Here is a 12,397-nt window from a genome sequence, read left to right as displayed (position 1 = left end):
CCTGATACAGGCTGGAGGCAGGAGGTGTCGTGCCACGTAGGCCGCAGTTCTATAACGTAATGACTCAAATATTATCCCGTGATAAATATATCGGAGCCATTCTAAACCTAGCATATGAACGAGTAGCCTTCGTAAAATACCGACGCCTCTCTGTCTCTCGATCTTTCTCTTTCTCCTGACGTCTCTCTCTCTCTCATCTATATTTAGTGGATGAGATTAGGTAGGATTCCGGCGGCTGGTGGGCGGCGAGCAGCTAGGACGGTGAGACTCCGGTGGCTGGCGGGTGTCAGGCAGCCACGATGCACTGGTGGGCGGGAGGCGCAGGAGGTCAGGGGCCTGGGCGCACATCCCGTCGGGGGATTGGGCGCGGCTCGAGGCAACTTAGGGGTGTGAGCAGGCAGCCCATCTAGTGGTGGCTCGACGTCATGGTGAGTCGTAGCTTCTTCCAGGCGGCGTGCGTGAGGGGAGGCGGGGGTGGTTTGCGGGACTTGAGGGGGGCGGCGTGAGGGGAGGCGGGCCCCGTGCGAAAACAAAAAAAATTCGCCGAGTGTCCTACGTGTGACACTCGGTAAAGGGTTTCTTTGCCGAGTGTCCTACGTGCGAAAACAAACACTTGCAAACCAAAGTCCTCATTATACTCGTTATACATTCATTGTTTTCTTCTAGAGAGTCCAGAACCTAATCTGGTGTGTAGCAATAAAAAAAAGAATATGTACACCTTTTTTTTTTACTTTGTCGAAAATAATATCACTCCTGCTAAGTGCTTACACTCATTAAAATCAGAATATTTACCCTCCACATTACCCCTTGTAGCCACGATCGAAACATATGTACACACCACTAGATTTATGAAAACCAAAGGTGGTGTTAATTATTCCTCAAAGTAATCTTACTATTACTAATTGGAGGCTCCTTTTGAAGCCTCCAGGTGAAGCCACCTAGGATTCCTAGGTGGACACTCTAGAAAAATAGAGAAATTCTAGAAATTCTCACAAAAAAGCAAAACATCTGACCGTCAATCGATAGATTTAATCATCATAGCCATTGGATCTATTATGTTTTCTAAAAAATTATCCACCTATGCCATTATGAAAATAGCCTAAAGTAACCCCCTAAATCTATATTTAAATTACCCACCTCTGCCATTATATAAAATAAACTAAAGTAACCCCCTAATCTTCATAAAAATTACCCACTTATGCCATTATAAATAATATTTAAAATAACCCCCTAATTTGTAACTGAATTGCCCACCACTATTACTTAAAAACTTAAAGTAACCCATTAAATTTACATCTATATTACGCACACATGTTATTATTAAAAATAACATGATAACCCTACGTTTGAATCAAATAACCTTAATTAAAAATATACAGCAATATATGATTCTAAATCGTCTATATCTTGCACTATTGGTATATGATATAATAATTAAGGTATATACGCATGATGTGCGTCACCATTTATAAAGATATAGAGGAAGTGACGAGAATATAGATTTCTATGTTAAAATTGTATCACAAACTTAGGGTTCATTAAACAAATTCAAGCGTATACCTGCGATGCAAAGTGAAAAGTTAAAGATTATAAATGTAGATGAAAATATTATAGAGTAATTACTAACTAAAATGTATCACAATTGGATGAAGATAATAAGTATATATCTATATAAGTATTGTGTTCGAATATTTAACAAACGAGAGGTAGCTTATGGTAATATTTTTTAGCAATGTAGTCTCATTTTTTTCCATTGGAGACTCCGCATTAGTTCCCACGAGACAAGCTAGAAAAAAGAGACAAATTCTCATAAAATCAAAAATATCAAACACCAATCCTGTAAACTCTAATAATCATAGCCATTGATCTATTATATTTTCTAAAAAGTTACCCACCACTGTCATTATGAAAATATTCAAAAATGAGCTCTAAACCTATATCTAAATTACCGACCTTGGCTATTATAAAAATAATCTAAAGTAACCCCATAATTTTCATCCAATTTACTAATAAATATCATTATAAAGCATAACTTAAAATGTCATTCTAAAATTTTATCATTATTACCCATGTATATTGTTATTAAAAATAACCAAAATTAAACACGTAAATCTTAATCTAATCTAATTATCTGCATGTGCATCATACAGAAATATCAAAAAGTAAACTAATATATGATTCTAAATTACCTATTTATGTATATACACATGATGAGTGTCACCATTTAGACCATTTATACATGTATGCGAGGAATCGATGAAAAATATTGATTTGTATGCTAAACATAATGTATGGAGGATTGGAGGTGCGATACAAAATGGAAAAAGTATGAATATGGATGAAAAAGTGCATAGAGTAATTATTAATTAAAAATCAATCACAACTGGATAAAGATAGGTACATATCTATATAAGTATTATGTTGACATATTGAAAAAATAAGAGAGTAGTCGGTAATCAATTTTGATTATTAGCTAGAAGTTTAATTTCTAAATAATTTTCAAATACAATAGCTTTTAAAAATATTAGTCCGTGCGGGAGCACGGGTTGATGGACTAGTGTAGCTCAATGGCAATCAAACAAGAAATGTTATATTATTATATTATTACTAAAAAAACATTGCAAACTTCCATGCTAATTATGTTTTTTCAGGTTATCATGATTAATAAATATTGAAGGAGTTAAATGAATTTTTTAATCTTAAGAGGGTGTAAAGTTTTATCTATCATTATGTCTATTTCATTATCTAAAAATGCTCTATATAAAGAAGTAACTATGAACTGACCACCTTTATGTAACGTCTAGATGCACATTTTCCATCCTTTTATTTTCTTAAAATCTCACTTTTCCCATTTTGAATATTGAAAGTTGCATAACTTATAGAAAGTCACCACTAACCTTCATCAATCAAGATCAGAATTAACTAAACCTTCATCAATACAGATTAGAATTGTGAATCAATTGGTTTTTGTTCCACTTAAGTAATGGTTCTGGATGCTAGCAAAAGGAGTTATGGATTATATTGGGTGCAGTGGATCTAGTCGCCTTCTCGCTGTTGAATACAACGGTGAGAGGGTCTTGCTTGAATGGAATCCATTATCCTCTCATGAGCACACTACCATGGCCTGACTGTTGCAATTTGTATCTTCTCCAAGCCTGTATCTTAGGTTTAAAGGCATCATATGTCATGAAATCATCTATAATGTCATCTAATTGGTGGCTGCTCAGACCTAAGGCATGAGAACCATCGCCCAAATGTCTACATTTGGCACTTCAAAAGCCAATGCAACTAGACATGACTACTATCTGGTTCTAGCATCTTTTACTACCATGTATTCCCTCAACGGGAATATCATAGAGCGGAGGTAGCTACCAATAAGCAGAATAAAAGCATCATATTCTATCCCATAATTAACCAAACTTAAAAAAAGACCATATGTACTTATAATTTAAAAAAGATATTTAAATTGGTGAGAGTATTATACTAGCGCCACACGAGCACTATACCGACTTTGTAGCATTTTAATTCAGTCATCGAGTCAGCAGCCAACAAATGAATAAACTATTCGAAATATTGCTGGTATGTGCATCTCTACTAGTTTCTTTTTGAAGGTCGTTTCTAATAGTTAGAAACAACTAGCTCTTGCATGGCACATCATTCTATCGATCCCACGTGCAAGGCTTTCTATATTCTACATGTTCTCCCTCTTGCATTTGTCATTAGCTTCTATAAGAGATAGATGGGTAAGCCGTGAAGGCCTGCCCTTCACAATGGGTCTGGGGACACACAAAGAGCCCAACGCATCTTCCTATGCTAGCGAGGAGATTCTCTACTTTTCTCTCCATGGTGGGCAGGAATGATAGCTCCAAACGTTGTCGTTGGAGGAGCCCTAAGAATAAGATGCAACGGTGAAACCATGGGTTAGAGGCGCGGGGCAGGCTAACATATTTCGTGAAACGTTGTCTTTAACAAATTTCGTGAACTATGTGCTTGCGGTACAATATAACTTCAAACTAGCAAATACACTTTCGTTGACAAATAAAAATACCAAAAATACCATCGTGTGCCCAAAAATTTGGACTTGACATGAACTACAGAGCTAGCTGCGAATTTTATTGCACATTGGTAACAGGCGGTCGGAGAACGGCGAGCCAAGGGGTTGCTGGCGATCACTCATGCATGCCCAGCCAGGTAGTGTCACACGAATGGCGCCTCCTGGCCCAGGTCGAAGTATACGCCGGTTGGCCCGGCTTCCGGCAGCAGCGCCACCTTCACCAGGTTGCTCGCGCCTTCCTCGGGCGTCAGGAGCCCGGACTGTATGGTCATGTCGGTCTTCACGTAGCCAGGATGCGCGCAGTTGACGCGTAGCTCACGGTGCCTTCTCGCTAGGATCCTCGAGTACGCGTTCAGGGTCACCTTGGACACCTTGTACGCCGAGAAATGCTTCGGCCACCCGTGCGCCTCCAACTCGCCGGCCTTGAAGTCGTTCAAGAACGTGCCCAGAATCTCATCCAGCCTCTCCTCGGTGAGTTTCTCAACATCGTCGTTTAGCTCCTGCTTCAGCTCCTCATTGTTGATTAGCTGCACCAGAAAGAAGTTTTAAGATAATTTGCTGTATGCATGTATATAAAACGTACTATTACTCGATCGTAGGCGTCCCCAAAAAAAAAAGCCCAACGCTTACCCTTAGCAGCCCCCATTCGGAGGAGACATTGACGATTCTCCCATCGGAGGAAGCTTGCAGCAGCGGCAATAAGGCTTCGATGACATGCTTTGTGCCGTAGTAGTTTATCTGCACGGCTTCTCTTGCAGCGTCGTAGGTCTCTCGGACAGCATTGGCAAACCACTCAAGCCTCCGACGCTTATCCATGCCACTGATCTGTTGAGCACATGCAACAACAAATAAATTTGGTCAATGTTCAGAACGCCACGGAGGTTTTATTTGGTGAAGATATCAGTGTTCAAAGCTACCATTTTTCTTTTTTTTCTTTTTTTTTTTTGGGGGGGGGGGGGGCGCTCAAAGAAGACTAGTACGACAGGTAGGCCGAAAACCATCCGAAATTTCGGAAATTTGAAGAACGTTTGGCTGAATTTTATAAGTATGTTCAAATTCCATCCGAAAAATACCGGAATATCCACCTTGTCAATTTACCAGAGGATATTGGTAGGACCGAAATTCACCAGTTTTTGGGCCGAAATTCAGAACCCTGGTGATTTGGTGAAGATGCAGTGATATCCAATAGTGTTGGTTTTACTTAACATCGGACATCAACCAATGTTATTGTAAAACCTGTGACAAACTGAAGATGTAAGAGCATCTTCAAAAGTGCCTACTTCCAAAAAGCTGATTTTAGGATATTTTCAAAAAATATTGGGAGCTAAAAAAATCCTCTCCACCATCTGTTCCCAAAATTTAGTTGATAAAACAACTTTATTTGCTAGCACATTATCCATTGTGGAGCCACCATACACCGGCAAGGGAAAACCAACAACGCTTTTCCCGAAAAAAGATATGTTGGTGCAGGAGAAAAAAAAACAGCGGCGTTTAATTTCCCGGGGGGGCGGGGCGGGGCGGTGAGGACAACCTTTATGCAAAAAGATTACCGATTGGGAATCTGGGGGAGGGGGTGAAAATTTGACTCCGGATTGATCTGATATTGAACATGCTAAAAAATTGGGAATGGGATTAGACCACTTGCAGTGCTATTTTTCATCTTCAATTCGTACTCAAAAACTAGCTATTGAAAGTGTTTATTGGGCACTCTTAGAAATGCTCTAAACCTCACCTTTTCCTTGCTGGTCAGTGAATTATCAGCAGGATCTTGGACATGCTCAACAGCACCAATAACTGCAGCATTATTTACCTACAAATAGTTCACTTAGCACTATCAGTCCCTGGCCACATCGAACCTCTAGAAGTTTGGAAAAATGGAAAGGCAAATTATAATTACCAGGATGTCTAGCTTCCCAAATCGAATCTTCAAGAAATCAGCCAACCGGGCAACGCTAGGAGCATCGGCAATCTCCAGCTGATGGAAAATGACATCGGAGAGCCCTGCCTCTCTTAGCTTCTCCACAGCGGCTGCGCCCCTCTTCTCGTCCCTGGCTGTTAAGACGACGGTGATGCCGGCGCCGGCCAGCTGCCGGCATACCTCTAGCCCGATCCCTTTGTTCCCGCCAGTAACCACTGCAATCCTGTCAAGGGTCAAACATGAGCACTATGCATGTATTACTTAGCGTACAGCAACCATGAATCACTAAAAAAATCCGGTAGGTTATCATACACTATCAGGTTAGTTAAAAGAAAAAAAAACTGTACGCAGGAACGCAGCATGGAGGCATGGCATGTACCTTGCGTTCGCGGGATCGGGAATAGCTTCCTCCATGACCTTTCGCTACAAGCTCGAGCCTCGAGAGAAAGGAGAGAGCTCAGGGTAATGGTCTAGATACTTTCTTTTTGGGAACGAAATGGTCGAGACACTGACTAGTTACTAACTTTACTACTACACTTGAGTGACAGAAAAGACTAGCTGGCAACCTTGGTGGTCACACATTTGATGGATATTTAGCACGCCAGCAGCACCTCCGAACCTTTGTGCCGTTTTAGTTTGGTCATCTTCGGCGCTCATTTGATTCATTGATTGAACGGTTAGCGAGTCGATGCATATACTTCTGGGCTTGTCGCAATCAAGTGGTCCGCTTCTCGTTGGGCCCAATGATTTTCGACTGTCGAGTGTCCATTGCCCATGATTTTAGTCAAGATTACCCCATGCGCTTGTAATTGCTACTGTAATCTTTGGCCTCTGTTTGCATATCTGACTGCTGGAAGTACATGCTACACTAACTAACTTTAGTACGGTTTTTTATTCGATCGGCTTTGCTCATAATCATAGGCGTTATGTAGGCTTGAACCTACAGGCAGGGGTGGACCCACTATTGTGCCTGGGTATTCCCAGGCATACCCAACATTTTGGTAAATTTTTTAGTAGTTCTTAGAGGTATATACATGTATAATATAGCTAAAGTCTTAAAATTGATATTCTCAGCTGGTTTGAGGCTCCAATTCACGTCCAACACGAACTAGCCCACAGGCCATGCCCGGCCGGCCGGCCAACGGCCCATCTACCTTTCCCATTCCTAAACCCCGATTCCCCCCCATTCACCGGTTCCCCTAAGAGTCCAAGCCCACCCGCCCCAGGGTTCCCGGAACCCCCGCAGGGTCCCGGGCCCCCGAATCCCTTGTTCGGGCCCCCCTTCCGGCGGGGCCCCCCCCCCCCCCCCCGCCCCCCGCGGCCCGTTGGGCGAGATCCCGGCCGCCACCAGACCCCTCCGGCCTCCACCCGCGCGGCCTCTCGGCGCTCGCGGCGCTGACGCACCGTCCGCCGCCCCGCCAGGCGCCCCCCGCGAGTTAATCAAAATTGAAACCCCCTTTGACCTTTGCTATGTTATGTGTCATTGACAATTGCAAAATTTATAGATGCACATTATGTATGTTTTATTTAATCTTTTGTGAACTTTTTATGTCGTTCATCTAAATATTTTTTTTAATGGCATACCCTGCTCTGAAATCTTGGGTCCGCCACTGCCTACGGTTGTAATTATGGTTCTTGCGAGGCTCTAGGAATTGTGCAATCATCTGTATATATTGAGGCGCTACGAAGAGATATACGTAAAAGAGGAGACTTGTAAAAGAAAAATACTCGAGAATGAATATAGAATACAAGTTTCCCATTCTGTTGCGGCTGTGTGTGATTTATTTATTTATGTGTATAACAATCCTATACTGGCACGCCCGCAAATAATATAACGTTGATAACTGGCAGTTGGAGAACGGCGCGTGAACAACCGGACCAGTGGCGATCAGCCGTGCCCGGCCAAGCAGCGTCACACGAACGGAGCCTCCTGGCCCAGCGCGAAGAATGTGCCGGTCGGGCCGCCTTCCGGCAGCAGCACCACATTCACCAGGTTGCTCGCGCCTTCCTCGGGCGTCAGGAGCCCGGATTGTAAGGTCATGTCAGTCTTCACGTAGCCAGGATGCGCGCAGTTGATGCGCAGCTCAGGGTGCCTTCTCGCTAGGATCCTCGAGTACGCGTTCAGGGTCACCTTGGACACTTTGTACGCCGAGAAATGCTTCGGCCACCCGTGCGCCTCCACCTCGCCGGCCTTGAAGTCGTTCAGGAACGTATCCAGAATCTCGTCCAGCCTCTCCTCGGTGAGTTTCTCAACATTGTCGTTCAGCTCCTGCTTCAGCTCTTCGTTGTTGATTAGCTACACCGGAAAGAACTTGTCAGATAACGTCGGCAGTATACAAGACGTACTGTTCCTAGTAGATCGTAGTCGTAGGTGTTGGCAAAAGAGCCCAATAATGCTTACCCTTAGCAGCCCCCATTCGGAGGAGACATTAACGATTCTCCCGTCGGAGGAAGCTTGCAGCAGCGGCAGTAAGGCTTCGATGACATGCTTTGTGCCGTAGTAGTTTGTCTGCAAGCCTTCTCTTGCAGCGGCGTAGGTCTCCCGGACAGCACTGGCCATCCATTCAAGCCTCTGAAGCTGATCCATGCCACCGAACTGTTGAGCACATGCAACGACAAATAAACTTTCCATCATTTTTTGCCCTAGCTCACCGCCTAATTAAGGTCAAAGTTCAGAACAATTCATGTACGGAGGTGGTTTTATATCATGGTAAATATGCAGTGATTTCCAATATCATCGTTCTGCTTGGCATCGAGCATCAACCAACGTTATATTTCCTAATTAATTTCTCTGACAAACCGAAGATGCAAAGCTCACCTTTTCGTTGCTGGTCAGTGAGCTATCAACAGGATCTTGCACGTACTCAACACCACCAATTGCAGCATTATTTACCTACAAATAGTTCACTGAGTCTACCAGTCCCTGGCCATATAGTATATCATCAAACCTCTAGAATTTTAAAAAGGCAACCCTACCAGGATGTCTAGCTTCCCAAAACGAGTCTTCAGGAAATCAGTCAACCGAGAGATGCTCGGAGCATCGGTGATCTCCAGCTGATGAAAAATGACATCGGAGAGCCCTGCTTCTCTCAGCTTCTCTACAGCGGCCACGCCTCGCTTCTCGTCCCTGGCTGTTAAGACGACGGTGATGCCGGCGGCGGCCAGCTGCCGGCACACCTCTAGTCCGATCCCTTTGTTCCCGCCGGTGACCACCGCAATCCTGTCAATTGTCAAACATGAGCAGTATGCATTATTTGTTACTTAGCGACCATGACTCGCTAAAAAAATTCGGTAGGTTACTTAGTACCAGATTAGTTAAAAGATACTAAAAAGGAAATAAAACTGCACGCAAGAACGCAGCATAGAGTTATGGCACTTACCTTGTGTTGGGGGGATTGGGAATAGTGCCCTCCATGACCCTTTCACTACAAGCTCGAGCGAAAGGAGAGAGAGCTCAGGGTAATTTTCTAGATACCTTTTCTTCTTCTTTTGAGGGGGTGGGGGTCTAGATACTGAGCACTGACTAGGGTGACAAAACAAAAAGACCGGCAACCATGAACGGAGAATTTTTCTCACACCTTGGTGGTCACACGTTTGATGGATATTTGGCTTGCCAGCAGCTCACGACCTTTGTGCGGTTTTCGTTTGGTCATCTGTCCGCGTTCATTTGATTGAACAATTCTGGGGTTGTCGTAATCTAGTGGTCCGCTTCTAGTTGGGAACCATGATGTAGGTATGTTGTGTATCGAACTGTCGATTGTTCATGATTTTAGTGAAGAGGATCCCATGCTCTCGTAATTGCTGCTGCAATCTTGACCTCCGTTTGCGCATCTGACAGCTGGACGATTTTTTATTCGATTAACTTTGATGCTCCTTTGTTCCTTTTTTTGCGAAATACGGCTGCCCCTTCATTCATAAATAGGTGATGTTTCCAAGTTTTTAAATTAAGTCGACTAAATTGTTTAGTCAGCCAAAAATAAAAGATATCTTCACCAAACTTCGGATGATACCACTAACACAAATGAAGAAGAAAAGTAGCTAGCAGAATAACACAACCAAAGAAAAACATAAATATTTTGGATCCTCATCATCTATCTAGTCAACTTAATTTTCACAATCCAACTATCCACCAAAATGCAGACTCCAGAGTCTACTACAGGCCCCTTTACGCAGGTATATGTCGACACCACTTATAGCCCAACCCAACCCAACCCACTACACATGTGCGAATCCATTTCCACCCAGCCAAAAAATTCCGATTGAGAACCCAACTCACTCAACCCATTTAAAATTAACCCAACCCATTAGCAAGCCTACCGCTCGCAATCATGACGCAAGTGGAAAATTAATGGCGCCGTCAATGTCAATGCATGCAAAGTCGCTCCGGCGCCAAACCAGTATCGTATACCCATGCTTCTTCATACACGACCAGGACAAATCCAACAATCTTTCTTGGTAAACGAAAGCAGCTGATAGGTTTAGCAGATAATGTAAAACAACACGGAACATGAAGTGCAGCAGGAAACGTCCGCTAAACCACATTTCACAAGAATAATAGAGACGAGGTGCAGCTGCAAAGCCTGCAACCTGACTTTTAATTATGTGCGCCGTGCCAAGCCAACATATCACACGAATGACGACTCCTTGAAGTCCTCAAAGAACGCGCCAGTCACCCCGCCTTTTGGCAGCAACGCCACCATCGCCACCCTGCTCCCACCTTCCTCGGGTGTCAAAAACCCCGAGTGGATGGTCAAGTCAGTTTTGACATAGCCAGGGTGCACACAGTTGACGCGCAGCTCGGGGTGCTCCCTCGCCAGGATCCTCGAGTATGCGTTCAAGGTCGCCTTGGCCACCTTGTACGTTGAGAAATACTTGGGCCAGCCGCGCGAGTCCACCGTGCCGGCCTCGAAGTCTTTCACGAACATGTTCAGCAGCTCATCCAGCCTCTCCTCGGTGAGGTTGTCAATGTCGTTGAGCTCCCTCTTTAACTCCTCGTTTCTGAAAAGCTGCATGCATATTGGGAAGAACTTTGTTACTATCGTCTTATGCTTACAAGTTCCTTAATTTGGATGGAAGTTCGTTGTAATTAGCATGAATGTAATGAATCGGTGCTCGTAACCTGAGAGGGAGAGGAAATGAATTAGACAATCTAAAATCTTAATGTATGGCTTCCACTATTCTGCATGAATAAGATGTGCATTTTATGGTTGATCTAGTGTGGAACCCTCATCCAAAACAAATTTTGTAATTTAAAACCAACCCTAGCAAGATACTACACTAAGAAAGTAAATAAAGGCACACAAGTTGCAAGTATGAAATGTGGAAACGTAAAGGAGGGGATGAGGGGAAGCAAAACTCTTGACACAAAAATTTATCCCGTGGTATCAGTAGGCACTAAGCCACCACTAGTCCATGTTGTTGAAGCACTCACACAAGTGTATTGCTTCCCAGTCATCAAGTCTCTTCCGGGACACCCTTTGACTTGCCACAAAGGTTTGGCCACTAAGGCTCACGCCAAGTTCCCCGATCACCTTGATGCCATCTCCACTAAGCAGCTTCTCCACGAAGGAAGGGGGTCTTGACGGGGATAGATCCCCAGTACCCGCAAGGAAGGAAGAAGTCGGACTCCTACTAGGACTCATCCCGTGTACTCCTACTAGGACTCCTCCTTCTAATCCGACAAGGACTCCCGCCCCCTGGAGCGTATATAAAGGAGGACGAGGGTACCTAGATCAGTAGAACCAAACTAGAGGATCAACTCCTCATACCTCAACACCCAAGCGCAAGGCGCAATACACAATATCCCAAACAGGATGTAGGGACGTTACTCTGGCGACCCGAACATGTATAAACCCGTATCTCGTGCCCTCGCTTTTACCTTCGAGTTCCAGGTTCGACGATCCCCAACCGACTAATCTACTGCCTCGGGTACTCGCTTGGTGGGTTGCCGATATAAAATACCGACAGCTGACGCGTCAGGTAGAGGTGATCGTCGAGATCATCGGACGAGCTCGAAGAACCTCACCATCAAAATCAGGTCTGATTTGGTTCCCTACTTATGTTTAAGCACCCGTCACATCAAATGTTTAGATACTAATTAGGAGTATTAAACGTAGACTATTTACAAAACCCATTACATAAGTGGGGGCGAGATTGGGAGAGGTTGTTAGGGGATGGCTCCTCGAGCTCGTACGGGGAGCGCGACGATTCGGTATATCAGACGGGTTAGCTGTAGGTATTTTAACCAGCTTATCGAACCCCACCACAAATCCCGTTCGTCCGGTACTTGGCGTTTTCCTACTGTACCCCCCATCTAGGCCCCAAATGCCATTGATGCTGTTTTCATCTCACGTCCACGTTTCCGTAACCGAAATCTATCCAGAGGCTAGTTGTACTTATGCGTTCCAATCATCACATACGCCTCC

General features: G+C 44.0%; 1 protein-coding gene and 2 pseudogenes across 1 annotated transcript; all 3 read right to left on the bottom strand.

Moving 5' to 3' along the window:
* Window positions 1–801, bottom strand: part of LOC101752655 — a 6,568-nt pseudogene extending 5,767 nt beyond the window's left edge.
* A 3,144-nt stretch (window positions 802–3,945) lies between these two features.
* LOC101759259 (short-chain dehydrogenase/reductase 2b-like) lies at window positions 3,946–9,607 on the bottom strand. Its single transcript, XM_022827919.1, has 8 exons — window positions 9,353–9,607; window positions 8,949–9,192; window positions 8,791–8,865; window positions 8,374–8,568; window positions 7,889–8,268; window positions 5,952–6,195; window positions 5,787–5,864; window positions 3,946–4,581 (listed from the first exon to the last, which is right to left on the bottom strand). The coding sequence occupies exons 1-8, from the start codon at window positions 9,385–9,387 to the stop codon at window positions 4,198–4,200; spliced, it is 1,635 nt and encodes a 544-aa protein (XP_022683654.1). The 5' UTR covers window positions 9,388–9,607; the 3' UTR covers window positions 3,946–4,197.
* A 786-nt stretch (window positions 9,608–10,393) lies between these two features.
* The window catches only part of LOC101758448, a 9,971-nt pseudogene continuing 7,967 nt past the window's right edge, over window positions 10,394–12,397 (bottom strand).

Source organism: Setaria italica, chromosome VII (genome assembly GCF_000263155.2).
Source record: "Setaria italica strain Yugu1 chromosome VII, Setaria_italica_v2.0, whole genome shotgun sequence".
Classification (NCBI taxonomy): Eukaryota; Viridiplantae; Streptophyta; class Magnoliopsida; order Poales; family Poaceae; genus Setaria; species Setaria italica.
The sequence above is the reverse complement of the archived record's forward strand: the minus strand, read 5'-3'. Positions and strand labels throughout refer to the sequence as shown.